General features: G+C 42.4%; 2 protein-coding genes and 1 long non-coding RNA gene across 5 annotated transcripts in view; 1 reads left to right on the forward strand and 2 right to left on the reverse strand.

Moving 5' to 3' along the window:
* Positions 1-17,997, forward strand: part of pcloa (piccolo presynaptic cytomatrix protein a) — a 63,188-nt gene extending 45,191 nt beyond the window's left edge. The window contains exons 17-28 of the mRNA XM_037121218.1: positions 407-433; positions 1,564-1,657; positions 2,429-2,500; positions 2,592-2,838; positions 3,437-3,682; positions 6,052-6,193; positions 6,381-6,442; positions 7,933-8,067; positions 9,484-9,629; positions 10,321-14,047; positions 14,736-14,798; positions 17,799-17,997. Of these exons, the coding sequence (XP_036977113.1) occupies positions 407-433; positions 1,564-1,657; positions 2,429-2,500; positions 2,592-2,838; positions 3,437-3,682; positions 6,052-6,193; positions 6,381-6,442; positions 7,933-8,067; positions 9,484-9,629; positions 10,321-10,464 (1,315 nt within the window). The 3' untranslated portion in view covers positions 10,465-14,047; positions 14,736-14,798; positions 17,799-17,997. The remainder of the gene's footprint in view (positions 1-406; positions 434-1,563; positions 1,658-2,428; positions 2,501-2,591; positions 2,839-3,436; positions 3,683-6,051; positions 6,194-6,380; positions 6,443-7,932; positions 8,068-9,483; positions 9,630-10,320; positions 14,048-14,735; positions 14,799-17,798) is intronic.
* LOC119032256 lies at positions 9,402-23,138 on the reverse strand. Of its 3 annotated transcripts, XR_005078822.1 has the most exons (3): positions 14,165-14,445; positions 10,277-10,477; positions 9,402-9,623 (listed from the first exon to the last, which is right to left on the reverse strand). It is a non-coding gene; the product is annotated as an uncharacterized LOC119032256 (long non-coding RNA). The 3 variants fall into 3 exon arrangements; XR_005078821.1 differs by lacking the exons at positions 9,402-9,623; positions 14,165-14,445 and adding an exon at positions 22,853-23,138 and having other exon boundaries at positions 10,193-10,477; XR_005078820.1 differs by lacking the exon at positions 9,402-9,623 and having other exon boundaries at positions 10,193-10,477.
* On the reverse strand, positions 14,875-17,212 carry LOC119032255 (trichohyalin-like). Its single transcript, XM_037121219.1, has 2 exons — positions 16,952-17,212; positions 14,875-16,812 (listed from the first exon to the last, which is right to left on the reverse strand). Exon 2 carries the CDS (start codon positions 16,792-16,794, stop codon positions 15,505-15,507), a length of 1,290 nt encoding a protein of 429 aa, XP_036977114.1. The 5' UTR covers positions 16,795-16,812; positions 16,952-17,212; the 3' UTR covers positions 14,875-15,504.
* Positions 23,139-23,379: the final 241 nt, after the last annotated feature.

The following is a 23,379-nucleotide window of genomic DNA, read 5'->3' on the forward strand; positions in this document are numbered from 1 at the left end:
CCTCTCAACTGACAAAGAGTTAGAGTTAAATCTTAAATCAGCTGTTCACTCGGGCCCATGAGCAGCAGATCTCAACTCTGGTTGCCAATGGATGCGTTACATCACCTGAAAGCCCTCTCAACACACATACATGCTGATGCTGTTCATGAGACACAAAAGCACAAATTCAACCCACCGCCGCTGCTGCAGCACACCACACTCCCCCCCACCTCCCCCGGCTCTTGCCCCTCTTCCTAAACACACACTACCCCTACAGAACTCACACTAAGCCTAAATACAGTGATATCCCCTTCCCACGCACACACTCACAGTCCACAGACTGTCTCTCTGACGCCCCCACCCTCCCTCTGACTATTGTTTCTGTATGTTGTTCTTTATATTTAATGCATGCTGGACCCCCTCTCAGTCAGGTCATGGTTGTCCAGAACGCCAGGTATGTGACTTGCCCACTTTGGTACTTTGTTTTGGTTGAAGTTTGGTTGTCAGTTTGGTGAAGGTAACAAAAAAAAGTTGTTTTCTAACTGATTGGAAGCTTATTGATACAAGTCAGTTCTTTTTTTTCCCCCCCGGTCCCCATACTCTCATGATGTTCCACTCACCTTTTAGGCTAAATATTCTCTTTGCATTGCATTTTTAGAGGAGATGAATCCCCTGAGTATTAACATCTTCCCATCTCTTTAACATACTACATCTAAACTTGGAGTCCCACTTGTGCTGATTTTCCCAGCTAACCGTTGTGTTTTCCTGGTAGATGGTCTGTTTTTGTTCCATCGTAATTTGAAATCCTAACATTGAACCCGACACCCTTTAGTTTGTCCCTGTTCTGTGATTAAAATCCCCCAGTAATGTCCTACATCGTGCCCCTGATGCCCCGCCACTTTCACTACACACTCCCATTAATTTGCTCCGCAGTCCTTACTCATCCCATTATTTTAGTCCTTGTCTTGACCAAACTAACTCTTACAGACTGACTCATACCCCACAATCTGAAGTCAAACCCCACACACTGCAAAAAACATCCATCTTAAGAAAAGCCATTCATTCTTTTCAAGTGAGTCTTCTGTGATGTAAAGTGCTTTTTTTTTCCCTTAAAACAAGTGAAATAATTACTCAGGCACATTATTCAATTGTTTCTTGAGCAAATTGACTTTTATTCCAACTATATTTTTCTATTTTTGTGTGTAATTCAGTCATTGGCAGAATGGTTCCCTCAGTTATGTCATTGGCCTCTTAACAAAACAAGAATTTCATCAGAAATAATTCAACCTCTCGTTACCTTCTGCCATACATTTTCACTTGTTTTAGGACATCAGTATCTCATTAGACCAAACGACTCGATGGACATCAAAATGGACTTTTTTGCAGCACATCCCGACATCGTACCCATGCACGTAGGCCCATACATTGTTCCTATTCAAACAATGTGCATCACGTTCATTCTCTCCCTTCTGCCGTCCACGTCGTGTCCTTATCCTCTGCATTGTGGTGGTCCACTGAAACAGCAGGGCTTTTTTTGCGCGTCCGTGACCAAGTGCATCTCTTTTGTGATGTGTTCCCCCTCAGTGCTGAAAACAAGAGGAGATCCAAACATGCGGGCAAGAGTATCAACCCTGAGTGGAACCAGACTGTCATCTATAAAAACATCCTCCTGGAGCAAGTATGTGGTCCTAAGGAAATGTTCATGTTGAGCCCTTTGACATGGTTAAAGGCTTCCATGGTGTCATATCACATTGTAATAGATCTAATTAAAGATTATGTTTTTTTAACTTGACTAAATTATGTTGCTACCCTCTGCAACAACACGAGACAGAATATTGTCTTTTGTCTGCTGGCATGCTGACGTTCATTATGGCCATTGGTTTCAGTAGAACAGATGGATGTGCACTTGGGATTTAATTAGATCCTGTTTTAGATTCATTGAATCGACATCAATAAGAGAAAAATTTGTGGACTTTATGTTTTTTTTAAGCTGCTTGGATGGCTGCCCCCTCTGTAAGCCAAGATCATATGTTTTTTTTTCCTTAAAGGGACAGTTCACCCTCAAATAAAAAATACATATTTTTTTTCTCTTACCTTGAGTTCTGGAGATATCGGCCGTGGAGATCTCTGCCTTCTCTGGAGTGTTGAGGAACCAGATGGCACTCGGCTTGTGGTGCCTCCAAGTGCCAAGACATACATTTGAACAGGAAGCGTGGAAGGAAGCATGTGTGAAGCTACTCCTGGATGAGAGGCTCATAGCTGGAGATAGCAGTGGATGTAAACATTGATGGCGTCCTCCACAGCAGAGCTGCAGTGTTAGCTAGCTTAGTTAGCTGAGTTAGCTAGCCTCTTATCCATGAGTAGGTGCTGGCTTCCTTCTACGCAGACAAAACAGGTCACCATGAAGATACATTAACTCTTTGACTGTTTGTGTTTGTGTGTGTGTCAGTTGAGGAAGAAGACCCTGGAAGTGACCGTGTGGGACTACGATAAAGGCTCCTCTAACGATTTCTTAGGAGAGGTAAACCTCCTGGAGAATACTAGATTTCGTTCAGTTCTGTACCAGTGCGCTTTCATGCACATGCCCATTAAACGGCTGTGTTTGCCCTCAGGTCCTCATAGACCTGTCCAACACAGCCCAGCTGGACAATGTCCCGCGGTGGCTCCCCCTGAAGGAGCAGAGCGAGGGGGACCACCACCGGCGCTCCCACTCAGGCCAGGGCCGACACGGTTCCTCTAAACCCTCCTCCCAGCACTCCTCCCCCAAAACCACCGGCTCCGCGCACGACAATCAGGACTCCCCCAAATCGTCCGTCATCAAGAGCCGAAGCCACGGGATCTTTCCAGACCCGGCCAAGGGTAGGACGCAATGAAATTCCCTCACCTGCTTGACATTACCACCATCACTCCTTAACAGCCCTCTGTACTCTGCTGCTTCTACTGTTTCTGTTCCTTCTTCTTTCTTCTTCACTCCTCTCTCCCTTTTTTACTTCCTGTCACTGCCTCTCTCGTCTGTTTCCTCCCACTATCTCGGTGTCTACCTCTGTCCACTTGTTTCACTCTCTTTTCTTTATACCAGCACCTTCCTATGCCCATTTTTGCACACAAATCATAGCTTAAGCTTCATGCTTTTTTGCTTTCTCATGGTCTGTTTTCTTGGTTGCCATGATATCACCCAGCTCAGAGGCCTAGCCTTAGCTTCCCTCTATCTTCCCTCCAACACAGAAGGCAATATGGCCGTGGAAGGCTTTGACTGCTCCTCTAATTTAGCAAAATAACCATCAAATTTAATGAGGACACTTCAAGATCGTAGACTTAATAAGGCAGTTACAATGCTGGCTAAATAGATTTTCTAACTAGCCAGTTAGTCATTTACCCCAGGTGGTATACAAAAAGTAACAGCCTCTAAGTTCAAGATAGTTTTTTTTTGGTAATTTGGTGAATCTGGTTGTTTTAGACACGCAGGTGCCCACTATCGAGAAATCTCACAGTAGCCCTGGCACATCGAAGCCTTCCCCGTCCGAGGGCCAGAGCCAAAGCCACAGCCACGGACACAGCCAACACTCTCGCTCGCACGGCTCTTCACGCTCCAGCAAAAGCGCTGCACGGCAACACCATCAGGACAGCGGCGCAGGAAGCGGCAGAGGCACTGCCATAGCAGCGGGCGATGCCCCACAGCAGTCGCAGCAACGCCTCCAACCAAGTAAACCAAGACGCAAATAAAGCCCACGCAGCATGGCCTCCTCGCACTCATCTGTTCTACCTTCTGTTCACTTATTTTTGTTTATTTCAGTTCAATTTCCTTTTTCTATTCTTGGTTTCCCCTCACCCTTTACGCCCTCTGGTCCTCTCCTCCGTTGTACTCGCAGTGTGTCAAACCTCTCACCGCTTCTCTTCTGTGTGTACCCACAAGTGTGTAGAGCCAGCATCTCACCTGTACTGCAGCACACTGACCCTTTTTAATAACCCGAAGAGGCGTAATCATGCGTTATTAAGTCCAGAAGTAACTTCTTAAAAACCTTTTAAAGATAAATAATTTTAAAAAAATTAAACAGGCAGTAAATCTTATTTTGATATAAAGTTTCACAAAAATAAAAACGTGTATCTAGGTTTGAGTTATGTTTTGCTGTTTTGAAAAGTATTTTAAATAGATTAACTTTACTTGAGGAGAGTATGGCAGTATGGAAAATAAGTAAATTCTGAAAAAGTAACAGCAGAGTTGCAGCACATATTCTGAAGTACTGCCACAGCACAATGTCGCCCACGATCTCTGAAACAACAAGATGAGCAAAGTGTAAACTTTGTTGCTCCACCGGGAAAATGTTTCTGTCATCAGCTGGCGGTTAAATATTTTTGGATTGATTGATCCAATCAGTGAAACAGAAGAAAGTTGCAATCCCTCCCCCTCCCTAAAATATCATTAACCTCTTTTGGTTTTAATTTCTTTTCTTATTTCCTTTCTGTTAACAAACAACGACCAGCTTTTCTGAAGCTCCACCACTGAGATGGCTGTGCATGCAGTCCGCTAACACAACACCCCCCTCCCCTTTTTGTTTGAACAACTACCGGACCCACAATGCACCGCAGTAGATGCTGCACACCCCGCCTCTTGACATGCAGGAGGGGCGAATGTGCACCGCACACTGCGGCTGCATGTGACTTGACATGGTGAAGATGAACCGCTCTCTGAATCTCCATCTCGCTCCTCCCTCCCTCCATCTTAAACTGCGACCTCATGACCTTTGTTTCCTGGCGTCGACCCCCCCCCCACCCCCACCCCTGACATCTGACCTGCGCCTGCGAAAACAAACGCATCCAGGCCAAAGAGGCCGCCTCTCACTGAGGCACCAGAGACACAGCGTGGTGGGCGTGCTCACCATTCAGAGGGCCCAGTCCGATTGGCTGCCTGCCCTGCCATCGGTTGTGTCGGCCAAAGGGAGCAGAGCAGATGGCAGACACCTGACCCTCAGGAAAGCCGTGTCAGAAGAGAGGCCGCAGAGCATCGGAGGTGAGAGTTTGCCCAAGAGTCTCCTCTCTGTCGTGTGACTGAAGCACAGATGGAGCAAGGGGAGAAAGAGAGAGTGAGAGAAAGAGAGGATGCCATACTACTAACGCACACCTGCAGAAAGAGGGAGGGGAGTTTTACAGGAAGACAGAGAGAAAGTTGCACATCACCAGAGATTCATGCAGCGAGACACGCTTTTCTCAACGGCCACCGACACAGCTCACTAATACCAGGAAATGAATGTCCCAAACTGTCACGTGATTCATTGAGAGTGAATACTGTGCCACACTGCCACACATCCGCTGCGTCATGACTCCCACGTCACTTCATTGAACTGGTATTAATGAGCTTTTGCCCAAAAATAAAAAAAATCTGCGTCGAGTGGCCTGAAAGGAAAGAAACGTGTCGTCATGGATCCTGTTCTGCACCACATCCACGCATCTCACATCGCTCATACTCTATCACACTGCCTGACCAGATCTCTGAGAACCGAATGTTGTAATGAAAATGTTTGTCTTAGAGAGTAACATCTAAAATATGTTGAAGATTTATGACAAGGTACACTCATAAACATCCTTTAAACTCCTGTATAGTCGTGTAGTTTTTAAACTAAATTAAAGCCGAGATTGAGATGCTAGATTATAAATCATAGTCCATATAGACGACTAACAATGTTAGTTGGGTCTACGTGCCTCTTGTTTAGTCTACATAAGCATATCCATGTGATATTTCTCTGGATGTATTTGTCTGTTTCATGTTACTGCTTCATATGTGAGTTATTGCTGTCCTGTTTTTGTCTGAAAGAAAGACTCTATGTTCATGTGCTTCTTGCTAGTCCGCAAGTGTTTTGTGCACAATCCATCACAAAGAAGTCCTGAATAAGTCTTCCGTTCAACTGCGACATTAATTATTTGAAGTATAAAGATGATGATGATGGATTTGAGCCGCTGCAGATTATCAACTAATGCTTCTTGGCCCGTAGTTTTTACTTTCTTGGACCCGGCAGAGGTGCAGTTTGTTTCCTCCTGTCTCTTTGTCGTGATGGGTGTGGTTGTATCTCCTCACAGCTCGGTCGAGCTACAGATCCAGCGACGCCCCGGTCACGGCTGCCTCGCTGGACAGCGGCCTGAGCGGCAGCGCCTACAGCCTGTTGGATGAAGACGGAGAGATGAACGAGGTGGACAGTGCCATCTTCCAGGTGCCCAGATTGTAAGTATTCAGTGCTAACAACAAAGGCCTTATTTTAAACTTCAGATGAGTTTTAAATGTTTTTTTGAAGTAATACTTTCACTATGCCCAGACATTCAAAGCAGAGGATGTGTGGTACATTATGTTCAGTTGCTGCATAGTTAGTAATTTCCAGGATTTTTTTTCTCCTCTCTCTCTTCGCCTTTAGTGGAAAGATCCCAAACGGCACAGACGTGATGAAATCATCAATGGGACACGGTGACATTGAAGGTTAGATGTACAGTACATGTGCTGTGTACAGGATGTGTGAATTATGTCTCTCTTAAAGGCCTTGTAGTCATTAAAACATTAAACCAGTAAATAAACTAATAATTGCAGTTTCTGGTACAGAATTTAGGCTCAGATCTTCCGCTTCAGGGAACAGTAATTCTGATTAATTATTCGTTTATTTTCCCTTTTAATGTCATTACTTATTTATTTTGATAATTTGTTAATCTTTAATAACTCGTTGCTCTGCATTTTTACTTGACTTTCTACATTGCAGCTATTAAAATGATTATATGTATCATTCATAGGATATTTAGGCCTATTAACAAATGAATAAACAAGTTTATTTCATCAATATAATAATAATATATCCTTAATGATTTTTCAGATTTCTCTTTCCTGTCTGTAAAGTTTAGACTCAAGCTATTATTTTTAGTGCAGCGCCCATTCAAAACCACTCATCCAAATGACTTCACGCTCGACACTGAGCTCCCTTGGGGCTCCTGTGACATAGTTGCATCCCCTTGCAGTGCCACAGTATAGGCGTCATTTGGCTCGAAAGCTCACACGAGCATTTTATGGCCTCAATGAGGTCAAAGCCCAAAACAATGAATACAGTGTCTCTGGATAAACCCCAGCGTGCGGCAATCGCTGCTTTTATTGCTATCAGCTAGCTTGTTAGCACCAGGCTATTGAGCCACATGTATTTTGGGACCAGGTTTTTTTCTTTCTGGCGTCTCTTTCTTCATCTGTTTTTAAATGTCCTGTAGCAGGCAACTGGGAGTGAATGTTACCCAGAATGCCGTTCACTCGAGTAGCAGTTAATACGGGTTCATCTCAATGCACTACACTGTGTGTACTTCTGGCAGACTACTAATGAATATGTCACTACTAATAAATCTGTCCGGTAGATCTCGAGTGCCCACACTGCACGCTGCACCTCCTCAGGTCCTCAGCAATACATCCGCCAAGTGGGAAGTCGATCAGATGAACTGTTGTTGAGAAAATCAAAGGACACAGGCAGATGGAGACTCCTTCCATTTGAGTTAGACACAAAGATGACCTTTAAGTGCTAAAAACGCTGAGTTTTTCACTTTCGCATCAACAACATGGTGTGAGACTGAAGCTGAATACTGTACAGAGTCTGCACCAGAGTCTTGTTGACCCAGCTCTCAAAACTGTCATTTCAATTCAGTTTCCAAGGCAACCAGAAGCCAGGCAGGGCTCCTCATAACTTCTCCCCATCCTTGTTAAACAAATAAATGTGATTGCTCGCAGGCGTGTTTGATATTACTCATCATGAGAGTACACTTAGTGCCCAGCAGAGGGGAGTCGCACACACAGAGGACACCTCATTTCAAAGGAGTGAGAGAATAGTGACAGTGGGAGCAAATTCATAGAGCAGGCACTGAATATTTATAGCCGAGCAACCCGTATGTGGTATAATTTCACTGTGCTCAGCTGATCCAATGTGTGTGTGTGTGTGATTGTAGGTAAGTCCCAGGTAATGGGGGAGATAAAGATCGCCCTGAAGAAGGAGGTGAAGACGGAGGGTGAGCAACTGGTCCTTGAGATTCTACAATGTCGCAACATCACCTACAAGTTCAAGAGTCCAGACCACCTGCCTGGTAATGGAAAACAACACACACACACAAACACACAGAGCGTCCCATTTAAGCTTTAGTTCTGTTGCAGGAATTCACAGCCTTTGAAGACAGTTTGATGTGATGCATATCATTCTTAATACTTGACAGCAGGGAGGCCCACACAGACACTTGTTTTGTGGAAAGACTGGCATCTGACATGCCACATAATCTGTGCCAGCTTTTCCTCGATGTGGAGCCGCAGGTGTTGCGATAGCGTTTCACAGCCAATATTCCCTGGCGCTTATATTTACCAGCCTCCAAAGAAGTATATACTGTATGTGCAAGGTTAAAAACACGGCTAAGACGGGAGTAACTCACACACAAATGCCTCTCACATAAGGAGAACAGTATGAACATGTTAGTGATGTGTTATTCTGTCCATTTACAGCAGTGAACATCGAATAAATGCTTAAAACCCAAAGTCTCTTCATTTACTCACACAATTGAAGATGAAAAGCAGTGAATCCTTATATCTAACAATCTGGAACAAGCAAATATTGTAATTCTCTGCTTGAAAAACGACTGAATTAATTGACTGATCATTGCAGCTCTAGAGACAAAACTGACAAAAGTTGGCACAAAACCAAACTAGGAGACATTAAAGACTCCCAAATAAAATATATATATATTTTTTTTATAAATATACTTTTAAAATCATTTATTTTGAATTTTATTGTTAAAATGTGTTGCTTTTTTTTAAAAAAACAAAACAAATTTATGCTTGTTTTTTCATATTTACAAACAGTTTCATCACCTATATTAGATGCAAAGCTAAGCTAAATAGCAGACTAACATTTAAGGTTCAGATTTGTGCAGAACAAAAGATATTTAGCAGTTGGTTATAGTGCAATTTGAAAAATTAGTGTTATCACTGTAACCGTCCTGTAGGATAGAAAACTAGCAGCACCCTGATCTTACCAGTGGTGTTTATACGCAGTACATCATTATTTAGCTGGATAACAGGTGAGCCCAAAGTTCCAAACACTGGGCAGACGTGTCTCTGGTGTGCACAGAAAAAAATCACACTTGTCTTCCCCTCGCTAAAACCCAGATTGCCACCCACTTCCCCATCTCTTCTAATATTTACGTCCTCATACCCAGATGGGATCTGCAGCCAGCATTTGTTTTTTTTCTAGAGCTGGTTTTGGTGTTTGTTTGTATCTTCAGAGTTTATTCTCTCCATGTTAAAAGGCTTTGAGTGAAAATACACTGTCTGGCATCAAAGCTCTCTTATTGCCCTCTAGTGGCCGGAGACCAAGTAAAACTCCACCTATCTTAAATGTTGATGACAAAAACATCTTAAATTACATGAAAAAACATGGCCAGTTTATTTTTCACAGTTTCTTCTGCATGTGCAAAATACAAGGTAGGTTTTTATGTGTGTGTTTGTGTCCACAGATCTCTATGTGAAGCTCTATGTGGTGAACATCGCCACCCAGAAGAGGATCATCAAGAAGAAGACCAGAGTGTGTCGTCATGACCGCGAGCCGTCGTTTAACGAAACCTTCCGCTTCTGTATGAACCCCACGGGACACTCTCTACAGGTACATACAGCACATACATTGTTTACAAGAAGTTTTTATTTTAACCCAAAGCGTGATTTTTGGCTAAACTTCAAACATGATCTGAAATGTTTATATAAAAGCTTTATTGTGGAAGTCTTTTGTGAGACTGGGTTGTTCACACACACACACACACACACACACACAAACACACAGCAGTATCATAGCACAACATTTTAAATAATATATACCCCTTGAAATAATTTATACATGAACCTCTAAAAAAACATGCTTCGTATTTGATGGTGGCTTTCTAGCCGTGAGTGACGTGGGATGATTGATGCCACTCTTGTGGATGTATGAAGCTAGAACCAGGGGACATTTAACCTAGCTTAGCATAAAGCCTGTTTTAGCAAAAAGCACACACCAATCTCCAGTAAACCTGGTGAATTACTTTTAATATTTAAAGAGGGAATGTGTGAGTCAAAGATAAGTTAGTCGTGGTGTTACTAGCCGATTCTGCCTGAAGATTGTGGGTGTTTATACTGCTAGCTGGTTAGCATGCTAACTCCAGTAAATATCTATGCAACACATAAACATCTTTGACACGTCACAGCTGTTATTTCTTCACATTTTGTTGATGATGTTTATTTTGGAATCATTTTAACTCAAATGCCTACACATTGCACCTTTTAATCGCAAGACACTCTGCTTTCTGTCATCTTCCCCACAGCTGTTCCTGGTGTCCAATGGCGGCAAGTTTGTGAAGAAGACCCTGATTGGGGAGGCTTATGTGTGGCTGGACAAAGTCGACCTACGCAAGCGAGTCGTGAGCTGGCACAAACTGCTCGCCAGCACCGCCCAGATCCACTCATAGAAGGAGGCTCAATCTGAAAGGAAAAAAAAACACACTAAACCTGAGAGGACGCGAGGAGGTTTCTGACATCTTGGGACACTTGGGTTCAACATCTGTAACACTGATCCACTCCTGTCAGGCGGGGGGGAGGGTGGTTTGTGTGTGTGCAAGGGAGGCAAAATATCTCTTTCTTCGATCTTTCTTTCAGGGCGAATAGTTTTCAGAGGATGCTTTCGTTGGTAAGCGCGGTTCTGATGATGATTTCTGTCATGCAGGAGGGAGTCTGGAGGAAGCAGTAATGTGTTTACAGGGAGCGAACACAAGTTTACAGGACATACAGTGTACAGTAGTGTAGCCAGGCTGAGGCTGAGGGGAACACGGAGTTCAGAGGTCAAGCGTGGAATCAACCAGGTATTACACACTTTAATTCATGATACACACACTCGCATACACGACAAGTTTGCACACAGTCATTCACAGCAGAAGAGAAATTTTAATTCTACAGGGAATGGACACACTCGTAGATTTATTTAGATGTTTTATCCATGAAATTGCTTTATTATGACCGCAGAGTTTTATTGATTTACAAAGCATTTTGGGAAAAAGAAATACTGAAGACTCCACCTAAGGAGGGCTCTTATTTATTTTTGTATTATGATATTAGCGTAGAGTTCTATCATTTGTCTTCTCCTCAATTATTTAAGTGCTTAAGAATCTATCCTGGGAAGGACGCATAGTATATTTTATAAACACACTACCTAGCATTCCAATTCAGGAGGAAAAAAAAAATCTCAGCAAGCATGACTTCATTCACTCCGGACCCCATCTTTTTTCTCGAGTTCTATCAAATTATTGTTTGATAAAGGATCTATATTGATATATATATCAGATTGGACACTATATATTGTGCGCATGAGTCTATTTGGTATGCAGTGCCACATGTTCTGCACCGATTTAAAAAAAAAAAAAAAAAAACACCTCAAAGGTTCACTTTGTATATAGTGAAGTGTCATAGCTGGACATGAATTATAACATATATAGATAGATATATAGATATCTTTATCACAGACAATCCAGTCTTGATGATTGTGACATAGAGTTTTTATTTATCCACGACGCCCCTTAGAATGTGACACGTTCACCACATGAGATTTTGAAGTATTTCCTGTTTTTTTTTTTTTTCTTTGTGAGATCCCGAGCAGTCTTGTATCGTAGTCAACTCGCCAACGCACGCTTTTCGTGGTATTTTGCACTTTTTTCTGCTTAGAATGTAAAACTGACTTCACAGTCTGGCTGAAAAGGGGAGATTTGCTTTCTTTTTTTTTCCAAATGGGAGGGAGTAGAGAGGTAGAGAGACACAATATCAGGAGATACTGAAGCGAACAAAAAAGATCAGATCCATGACAAAGCACTATTACCACTCTGAGATACAATAATGCTATTGCAGTAGCATGCTGACTTGTTTTTTCAACATACTTGTGTTACAATTCATTGTTGCATCTTGAGGAAGGTCATGCTGTGTGTTTGAGAGGCAGGTTAATTCAGCATTTTCAAACAAACTTCCTGGTGAAACTTAATATCTGAGGGATTTCTATGCAACCTCTACAGTCTAACAGGTGGTAACTGCATCTTGACTTGCCAGAAATGTGACACTTTGCGGAAGAGAACACATTAGCATCCGATTCTCCTTGTGTTTTCATGTCCTCCATGAAATGGTTATTGCTTTAATGTCAATTTTTTTTAATTTTATTTAAGGTCTTCTTTTGTATTGCTATAAGAATCTTTATTTATTGCCTGTGAGACTTTTTCATATTTGTTTACAGTACATATCAGTTGTACATAAAAAAGGGTTGATACTTTTGTTTTTTATACACAATGTAGTGCTTGTTTACACGGTTTAGAGGGCCTGAAACTCAGAGAACCAACATTTTTGCCCTTGTGCACTGACACACACTCACATATTGAAAATAACATGCACATACCCCGAACTTCACCTGGTTATGAGTCAGTATCATCGAAAATAACATCTTCTAATGCACCCCCCCCCCCCCTGAATAGTTTCCTTTTTGCAGTGTATGTTCGAGAAATGACCAAAAAAGAAGACAACATTGTAATCAGTGAACCTGAATTTACCTGACATTATCGTAGTTTTGAGGTCACTGTGTGTTTTTGTTTGCCTTATTTTTTATACACATGTGCTCGTGTGCGTGTAGCATCTTCATACCAGGCCCATGCATGCCATTGGCTGTAATGCATATCTCTTCTTTTAAGTGTTGTCTGTCAAAAAAAATTAACAACTTTAAAATCTCTCGTAACACACACAAGAAACACACACACAAACACAGACACGCAGATGCCATCTCTCTATTTCCAACCTTGTAAATACAAAGCTTTTTTATACTGGAGTTTGGGGAGCAATAGGTCTTTTAGCAGACAAATAACGGTATGTGATCATAGCAGTAAAAGGAAGTTGTTTTTCTTTCGATCAATGTACAGTGGAAGTGACTTCACGTCTGCCTATAGGGACCCAGATTTACCCGACCCTTTACACCAAACACTAAAGGTTTACCAGAGTCTAACTACACCCGAGTCTATCTTAACAGCTCAAGCAGTTGCAGGAGAATTTAAATGTGCTCACACTGGATGTTGCATGTTTTGTTGGTGGTTCATACTATTTTTGTGTCCAGATATTATTAAAGATTAAAAAAAAAACAAAAAAAAAACACGAAGAGTGAGGTAGAGGAAGATATAGAACAAAATGTTATAGAAAGAGGAAATTATGAAGAAATCCTATTCAAATTATTGATGACGTATGCTGACTGTACAAAGATTATGCTTGTAAAACCTGTCTGGTTTTCCACTTGTAAGTAAACAGATAAAAAAAACAATAAAATCTACTGTCATGGTTTTGTGATTGTATACAGGAGGTATTGATAAATTATGCAAATTGTGCTGTAAAAATGGCTGTTGCCCCATGTCTAAATATTAAATATCAGTACAAATGAGGTGTTGTTGTGGTTTGACTTTGTCATACACTGCATTGTGTAAATAGTGTTGATTCTGACACAATTTATTGATTCTGACACAGTTTTATTTTGAAAACTCACAGCTTCCACAGGTGGTCTCATATAATTTCATAGCAATGATATGAAGTATCAGCTTAAGACCACAAGATGGCACCACATGCTTTCTCTTTGAGCATGTCCAAAGACTTCTAAGTCCATGGTAGCATCCTTACAGGTGCCTGCACAGATGTTGGTACACATGCACAGATGTGTTTTCATTCACTCTTTGTTTAGAGAATCAGTAGAGGCCTGCTGTTTGCTTTGACTTGTGAAAATACAAAAGCTTAAAATGATTAATTAGAAAACGTGACGGGAGTGGGAGGGCATTTTAACTGACTAAATTAGCACGGCTAAAATAAAAAGGCGTCAATAGAAATGTCTGCCTGGTTTCTAGAAGCGGACAGTGGACAGCTCGTGCATCACAGTATAAAAGACAATGCGGACGCGCTGACGTAATCGGTATCTGGCTAACTGGCTTCACCGGCCGCACTTCCGGTTTCGTGCCCGTTTAACTTGAGGGGGGACAAAACGATTTAAAGGTGCGGCTCTTTTAGACTCTCCTGTTATTGAGGCGAATGGCTCAGATTATGACAATGAAACGAGTCATTCTGCGGTGTTTGTGACGGTCAAAAGACGTTACCCACCGTTTTACTTACGTTTCTTTCCCGATGGATGTGTTGTGGATTTTGTCGCTTGTCACGACCGTTTCCGGCGCATTCGTGACGTAAAACGTGACGCCATTTACATGCGCCGTCACCAGCAGCGGAAGTGAGAATGGGCGTCGATAGGTGTTTTTTGAGCGGGTTGATTCGCGTTTAAAAAGCCCGCGTAGACCCGCCTCTACCTTTATTAGTCTGTCAAAATTCAGGGACGTGCAATAAAACGTAGCAATACATTGTGAGATGCTGCAGTGACAACATTCCAGTGCTCTGATGAATATGAGGTGGGGGAAACTTTAACTCTGGCTCTCTGGCTAACCTTTAGAGGGCCTGAAACTCAGATTCAACTTTTTTTGCCCTTTAAGGAATTGGTTTGACATAAGGTCAGAGGTCAGGAGACTGCAAATAGAGCTTAAGCTTTGATTAAAGATATAAATAAATTGTACTTTTAAAAAGTGCTTGGGTTGTAAATGAGCCACTAATGTACTTTTGAAAATTATACTCAATTGCAAATACTCATTTATTATTAGTTCTCTGACTGCTGAACAGGTTTTTCTCTTTTTACCAGAAAATCTCATGAACTTAAGAGCATTATCCATGAGGTGTGTCTGCAGCGCCTCCATAACACAGGGTAAGTGTATTGTTTTTGACATTTTACTCCCTCACCAAAGGGGTTACACTTTGAAAAGAATGTGACTGTGACAGAATACCAGTTCAACACATTTTATTTTGAATTAATAATGAATTAATTGATTGGTTGTGGGAACCTGAGCTCCAGGAGAAAACCCACAATTTGACTCGAGACATTTTGGTGGTGTCTCAAGTCATTTTTCTTGGGCAAGTCAAGTCAAGTTGAGACAGTGGACAGAAATTCAGCCGTGTTTTTTCAATGAAATGTTGATTTCATTGGGGGAAACCTGCGTGCCAGGAGAAAACCCTTTTGTTTGAGGCTGATTGCTGAGCCGCTGTTGACTGATTGCCAAGAAATGTTCTCAGATTGTGATAGATGGGCTGAGTCAGATTGAGGGGGGGGGGGGGTTCAGAGAGAGACTGAGAAAGGTGAGAAGAGAGGTGGTGAGGATGAGGTTCGAGGGGGAGAGGTGAAGGGGCGAGGAAGATGGTGAAGGGGGGAGGAAGATGGAGAAGGGGGGAGAAAGATGGTGAAGGGGGGAGGAAGATGGAGAGGGGGTAGAGCGGTGAAGGCGGGGAAGATGGAGAAACGGTGGAGAGGTGACGGAGGGGAAGATGGAGAAACGGTGGAGAGGTGAAGGATGGAGCTGCTGCTGGCATTCTGTAGAACAACCAGCAGCCCACTCCACGTTTGCGTCACTGTCACTCTAATCTCCACCGTTCTTTCTTTCCTTCTCCTTTCTTTTCCTCTCCTTTTCCTCCTCCTTTGCTCTCTTTTGGAGCGCCGCCTTCATCTGTGCTTCTTTCTTATTCATTTCCTTCTCCTTTCTTTTCTTTTCTTTTTCCTCCTCCTTTGCTCTCTTTTGGAGCTCTGCCTTCATCTGTGCTTCTTTCTTGTTCATTTCCTTCTCCTGAAGCTTTTCCAGCTTCTGTCTGCCTTTCAGGTCCTTGTGCTCTTCCTGTTGCTTCCTTTTCAGGTCTTCCATTTCTTGTTTTTGCTTCACCTTCATTGCTTTCTTTGCTTTCTTCCTCATCTTCTTATCTGTTGTACTTTCCTTTTTCACCTCAGTTTCCTCCTCCGTCCTGAAGGAGATGTCCTCTGGTTCTGTCTTGTCCATGACCACCTGGCTTACTGTTACCTCCAGGATTTGTTGATTCTCCTCCAGCTTCTTGGTTGTTTCCTCCACCTGTGTTATTTTCTCCTCCCTGCTTCGTTCTTTCTCTAGCTGCTGTCTGAACTTTGCCTCCAGTTTCATGGAGAGCTCCTCAATTTCTTTCTTTTGTTCCTCTACCTGCTCTACATGTTCTTTGACCTCCAGCTGGCTGAACTTCTCCTGCAGAGCTTCATATTTTGTCTGCCAAGCGTGGTCGCTCTTGAGAATCTCAGCTTTGTGGTTTGTCAGCTGGTCTGTGGCCTCCGTGAGCTTGTTAGAGAGACCCATCTTCTCCTCCCTGAGATGACGGATTATGTCGTCTTTTTGCTGGAGCTCCTGCTCCAACTCCTCCAACTGCTTCATCTGCAGGTCGATCTGGAGCAGAACACTCTTCTGTTTGTCGAGGTCTAGCTTGAGCATCTCATTGTTTTGCTCGGACAGCTTTTGTTTTTCTGCCTCCAGTCTCGCTGCCATGTCGTCCTTCTCCCGATTGTTCCGGTGCTTGAGGCTCTCCACCTGCGCCACCTGGAACTGGAGCTCGCTCTTCAGGTTTGAGATCGTGGCCTCATGAGATGCGATGATCTCATACTTGTTTTTGAACTCGGCCTTGAATTCTCTCTCCCTGAGCTCCATAAGACCCTCAAGTCTTTCAAGCTTATACTTGAGGTTGTGGATGGTGTAGCTCATGGCCATCCTCTCTTCCTTCCAGGGTCTACGAGGACGCTCAGAGTCAGAGTTGGCCTGAGGGCCCTCGCCCTGGTGAGACACGGGATGGTCTTGAGGAGCAGCCTGAGCCGCCCTCACCATCTTTTTTGGGTTTCTCCTTTTGTTCTGGCGATGCATTTCGCTGATCGTGGTAGACTGTAAAAACAAAGGAAGAAAAGGTTAGCAGGGATTCAGTGGATTCACTTAAAACAAGACTTTGAACTAATTAATCAAGTAAATATAATTAATTAATTAATTAACTAATTAATCAAGTAAATATTAAAAGCTTACTTACACAAAGTTGAAATGGCCCTGAAGTCTTCAAAAGTGTGGATGTCTGTTGTAGACTGTCGTCTGTAGAAAATCAGCAGGCTGATTTTCCTCAACTGTGGTCTAAAACAAGTGTTTTAGGATGTTAATACTGGCTCTGGTCTCTAAAGATCGTCTGGGTGATTCTCCTCGACTGTGGTCCAAGACACGGCTGTGAAGCTGTGAATATCAGATCTGGTCAATAGAAAATCGGCTGGACAATTCCTCTCGACTGAGGTCTAAAACACAAATGTAAAGCTGTGAACTCAGACCTCCCTAAAACTCTCGGGAGTTCCAACAGCAGAATTCTCCAGGCTCTGAGGCTTTGATCTTAAGCCACAGGATGGAATCCTCCTGTGGCTTAAGATCAAAGCCTCAGAATGGAAGCATCATTCAAACTGTGTGTATGTGTGTGCGTGTGTGTGCGCATGTGTATGTGTGTATTTTTTTGTGTGTTAAGAGAAATTCTAAAGTTGTTATGTTTTGACAGACAACACTTGAAATAATTCAAAATAAAAAAAAACAAACAATTGGTATACTCTACACACCTGTACAGTATGCAAATACTGTTGAAAGTTTATAAAATTTTGCCAGCAGGGGGAGTGAGAGACCCGTTTTGCAGACTCACTCTGCAGGGCTCTTGCTGTGAGATTTCCTTTGGACCCTTGACTCCCGTCAGTCAAAAACACAAAATCAGAGTTCACAAAGGAAATGATGCAGTGAATGCTTGAATGGAGTTTCATGTGTTGATGCATTTGTAACTCCAGCGACAGACCCGGAGAAGAAGGAGATATGTGTTTTTTATATATATGTGTGTGTGTGTGTGTTTACAGAGAGGACGGATTAAGTGTGGCAGCACCTGCTGGGCGGTGACTCTGCAGCTGCAGCTACAAACCACCTGCTTCTGCCTTCTGAGTGTTTTAAAATGAGTCAGGGAGATATGTTTCTTATAAACACACATCACCTCAACACCTTAGACAACTTTTGAATCAAACATAATAAAGATTATTACCCCCCCGCTTTTTAAATCAACCAGAGCCTTTTAATCTTCTTTCTTCTCGTCACTAATAAAATGAAGCTCATCATCTGATAATCCTCATTAAACTGTAAAAAGTTTCCAGGTTCATACTCTCTAAAACTGCAGGATTATGTGAGAAATAACAACACAAGACATGACATCAGATTCTTTCCTCACATATCCAGATGAGTATGAATGCTCAGCACTTTGCTTACGGATAATTTGCCAGTACAAAGAAATAGCAAAAATAGCAGCAGAGAAAGGGCATGACAAGCAACAAAGGCCAGTGGCCGACCTCAAATCTGGGTCGTTGTAGTTATATGATACTAGCCTTAGACCACTGTTGCACTATGATACTAACATTTAGATCTTTAAAAAAAAAAACGATTACTGAGTGCAGTTAGAAATGCTTAATTCTGTTCTTTTCCCTGTCCACTCTTGATAATAACCATTATAAGCTGGTAGGCAAGACACATATGAACTTTCCATGGAGTAATAATCATACATTTTCATCCTTGAGCTGCGGAACTCTACTGCAGTCGGTAATCGACTTGATCTCTCGAGGGGGGGTCTTACTTGGTGTCATGGTGTGTTAGACCATGGATTAAATTTACACCGGGCTATCCCTTTAAGTATTAAAAAGGTCCAGCATGTAGGATCCAGCAGCAGAGGTGGAATACAATTTTTTTATAGTTGTCTTTTTATTTGCATTAAGAGTTAATCAGACGTTGGGTTACGTGGGAGAGTGAGCACGAGCCACAGCTGTGAAAATCCTCAGTGTGCATATGTGCCATTTTAAAAAAGGCCCAGAGTGGAGGGTGGATATATTCTCCCCATGTTAGAATTAGAGTCATGTAATTGGTGACCGACTAATCTCCAAACTGTCGTGTGAGGCCCGCTGGTGACTGACGTTTGGCGTCTTCATCGTGGTCGATGATCTCTGGTGTAATTATAACCTTTGCATGGACACCTGTCAGAGACCATAAACGGCTGTGAGTGCCACACAGGACCTCGTAGGCAGCAGCGAGACTCAACTGTACTTTTAGATAGAGAAAACGTGACAAATATAGAAGAGCTCTGAGGTCTTGACACAAGCTATATTCAGAAAAGTTTGAAATCTCATCTGGCTGGATTTAGATATTCACAGAGTCACATTGCATCCGGTTATATTTACTTCCATGTGAAATTCTGCACACTTGGGGAAAATGCTTTAACCGAATAGTTTGTTATTTTGGGAAAACATGCTTCTTTTTCTGTCTTGCTAAGTGAGCAATTTATACTCTGATAACTGTGTGCTAAATATGAAGCTACAGCTAGCAGCCAGCTAGGGTTAATACACCTCACTGCTGGCTAGAGCTTCATATTTGGCAAACAACATGAACATTACCCAGTTTTTATCCATTGAATCCTGTTTTGGTAAGTTAGGGAAGTAATTTACCCTGATTTTGCTTCATTTACTCACTCATCAATCTTCTAATCTCTATAAATGGATATCTACAATCCATATGAGTGGAGAATCAGAATGCAGGCAAACAGTTTTGGTGTCTTAGCGGTTCTGGATTCCATTTGTAGTCAGTTTGTCACCGATTTATAGTCCGTTTTGGTGTTTGCTGATCACACTTGAGCAGACTTTGGTTGCAGGCAGATAAATAGTCTGTGTTAGAGCAAAAGAAGCAGAACACAGTGGCTGAAAAAATGCAGTCTCAGAGACCATTAGCTGTTCTCTAAGAATTTTTCAGCCTCTATATGAATTCATATGCAGGGGCGTCACGTCTCAAGTTGGTAATCGGGCTGTGAGCATAGACTGTTCTCCAGGTAACCAGATCTACTGGCTACACTAAAAAGCTCCAAACACTGCCCACTGACCTACTTCAGAAGTCTTTTTGGGGGAGAGAAAGGGTGTTGAGTGTTGAAGGACACACCTTGGTTGACTTCTCATGTGCTTCTTGCAGAAAAACAATCACAATTTGATCAAAGGGTGCCAAGCTCTCTGCTGCCAGATCCCATTCTGTTGTCTGCATTGAACCTTTTCTATCTCCCTTCCTCGTTTTCTGTTCCCTGTGTAGGCTTTCATGTTCATCCCCTCCATCCCTCTTCTCTGTAACTCCCCTACTGTTCTCTCCCTCTCTCTTTCTGATCGTGGATCCCTCAGATCCTTCACCTCTAAAGACGTGTTTGTTCGCCTCTTTTGCCTTCAAAAGATGTGAGCCCGCATCAGACGGGGGGCCTGGAAGCGGCCAGTGTCTGTGATTCACCGAGCGGTGAGGCTGATCAAAACGACAGCGATTTGAGGAGGCCACATCAGGCGACGGTGCCGCATGCATCAGATTATCCTTCGGTCACACAGGGTTCACATAGCCATCAAGCATCTCTGTATCTCTGAGGGGGTCGTCAATAGTCAATTTAGGGACCGTTTCCAAATATTTGTTCTTTGAAGCTTTGTTTCATGTTTCAAAGGGAATACGAGTGGATAGGAAATCTAATAAAATAGATCAAATGATTCTGCAGAAAGATCGTTAGTTGTTGAGCCTCAGTTCCAAGTTATCAAATATAAAAGTGGAGGTAATTCAGAACCTGGGAATGAGACTCAACAATTGACTATCTTTCTCCAGAATCGCCTTCCCTACCTTTTGATATTACGGTTAGTGGGATTTGGTTCTTCTACGGGAGGCAAGTCTATCTGATGGACAGTCCACCGCTTTTATCCAGCCTGAAATACCTCAACAGCTGTTCAGCTGGATTGCTTCTGTGAAGATATTTGTGGTCAACAGAGAATGAATCATACTGACCTTGACTATCTAGGGACTTTTACTTTCCAAAGTCACCAACAGGTCAAATGTTATACTCATAATGTGAAATATCTCAAGATGTACTGGAATGAATGGCACAAACTTTGGTACAGATATTCATGGTCCTCAGAAGATGAATCATGATAGCTTTGGTGGACCTGGTTTTTTCTTCTAGTGCCAATATTGGGGTTGAGATTTAACACCTAAAATATATATTATATGTATTCTTTTACCTATTTTTTTTTAATCTCCTCTATAGCGCTAACTACATGCACCAAATCATCTGACATAAAAATACAATTACAGAGAAACCTGCCAGTAGAAACCATCTGTACTTTGATTTAATGACCAGAGGGGTTTTTTGTTCCCCCTTTGGCCTGAATTTGTTCTCCAGCCCTTAAAGGGACACCTGGAAAAGTCCTGATGTCCAGATGATTCACAGTCAGGGATGTGCTGTCACTAATGGGTGACTAATGTCTGTGTCATAACATTAAATAAAGACATAACATGAATGTGAATTGAGCAGGACACCTGAGCGGATGTCAAAAGATAGAGCCATGGATCGTAAAGTTTGATCAGAGTGGATACATTTGTGGCTGATGTGACATTTTGGTGACATAAACAGTAGCACAAAACATTCATCAGAGTCACCTGTTATATGTGTTACTGCTGGACGTGTGGCTAAAGCAAAAGGTCACATTTTGTGTCGCACCACCAATCACTCCTTTGAGAATTAAATGACAACATCAATACGTACGAAAGCAAAATGTAATTTTGGAGGAAGGAAACAAGATTTTACAAGTAAAAAAGAATTGCACCGGACAGCTAAGACCCTTCATGTCCAATCACCTCGGATCCCCCTCCCCGAAGCCTTCTTCATGTCACTGGATGCCTGTTTCTCCCTGAGGCCCCCCTTGACTGGGCCATAACTTCTCCTCCTGACAGAAAAGCTTTCACTAATAGTAATGTGATCAGTCAGTGCACAGAGGGGACTGAGGCTGCCCCCATCCAGAGTGAGACATCATATCATACACATTTGCCATCACTTCCCTTCCACTGAGTCAACAAGGCACACCAAGGAGGAGACTGTGGTGCAAGACTTTTTTTTATGTGTGTATGTGTGTGTGATGACCTACAAAAGCTTTGAGTGCCATTGCTCATGACGATCAGTCAAACACAAAGATGTCCAAAGATGTCCGGCGGCAAGGAAAAAGACACGGACATGAGGGATGTAGATACATGAGGCTTCGCTCAGTCTTTTTGGGGGGGATAAGTTTACTCTCTTTCATGCACAGAATCACAGGAGAAAACTGATTCTGATTGAATGTCTATAAGTAAATACTAAGCTGCTGCTAGCAGGTGATTAGCTTAATGTTAGCTTAATTAGCTTAATTTCCAAAAAAAGGAAAACAAGGTGAGACATGTTCAAATGTAACAGAATCTGAGCAAATCTGCATAACAGCAGCATACTAGTTCAGCTAAACTATTTAACAGATGTTGACTTTGACGTTGTCAATGAAAATCTAAAGAGTTGCTTAGGTGAGCAACACAAATAGTAAACAACAGACTAGCTAGCTAGCTTGCTAGTCACCTTACTTCCTTCCTCACTCTCTGACAAATCACCTTGTGTTTTCCCAGAAGTTATAGCTTTGGACCGGTCCAGGCTAGCCATTTACTTCTTCACTACCCATTTAGTGACTGTAAGATGCTTTGGGTTGCTTTATGATCATGGGAAGACCAAGAAGAGTTCAAGAATGACTAAATAACTTCAAAAATGGTTTGGTCTTTGTCATTCATTTTGGCTAAATGTCAAGCAGAAACCGACAGTAAGCTAACTTAGCTCAACATTAAGAGTGGAAAAGGGTATGGTTAGGATGTCTTTGTCTGAGATTTAAAATGAATCCGTCTACTGGTAAGCACACTAATTTCCCTCTTTTGCAAAGATAAGCTAAGCTAAGCTAACTAGCTTCTGGCTGTAGCTTCATATTTAGTTGACAGATAAAAGAGTGGCAGAGCTCTTGTACAGCTCTCAGCAACAAAGTGCAGCAGCCTAATTCTAAAAGAAGATGTTGGACTGTACCTTGAAATATAACTGAAACACCAATTCCCTCAAAAGGCACGAGACTCCAGCTACATTGTGTCCAAGGTAATCACATCCAAATGTCCTGCTGCAGTGTTTTTTTCTTCTTCTCCATTTTCCATCATGTTCCTTGTAACAGTTGGACCTGACAATGAAGAAGGCGCCAGTGTCAGAGTGTGCCGAGATAAAACACATGTCCCATAATCCGAGCCAGGAAGACACTGTGCGAGGGGGGAAATGCAGATTAAACTTTAAAAGTGGAAACAATTTGTTGCCATGGTAACACACTCGCCCAACAGACTTAATAAATGAATTGTTCTTTGGCAGCCGGTAGGATGAGGGGGGGGGGACTGTATAAAGTACGATTCTTGCATTTATGCAATTTCTAGCATGTTTCCCTCTGTAGTGAAGGCTCAGCAGTATGTGCATCGATTTGTTTATCTTGCAAGATACAGAAAAAAAATATATGAGAGGATGTGACAGCGATATTTCAACTTTTCAGACAGGAGTCAGATGACAGATGCTCC

This window comes from Acanthopagrus latus, chromosome 14 (assembly GCF_904848185.1).
Source record: "Acanthopagrus latus isolate v.2019 chromosome 14, fAcaLat1.1, whole genome shotgun sequence".
Classification (NCBI taxonomy): domain Eukaryota; kingdom Metazoa; phylum Chordata; class Actinopteri; order Spariformes; family Sparidae; genus Acanthopagrus; species Acanthopagrus latus.

Bases quoted from the DNA above. Each gene is read 5' to 3' on its own strand.
- LOC119032255 (XM_037121219.1), bottom strand. From the start codon at position 16,794: ATGCATCGCCAGAACAAAAGGAGAAACCCAAAAAAGATGGTGAGGGCG.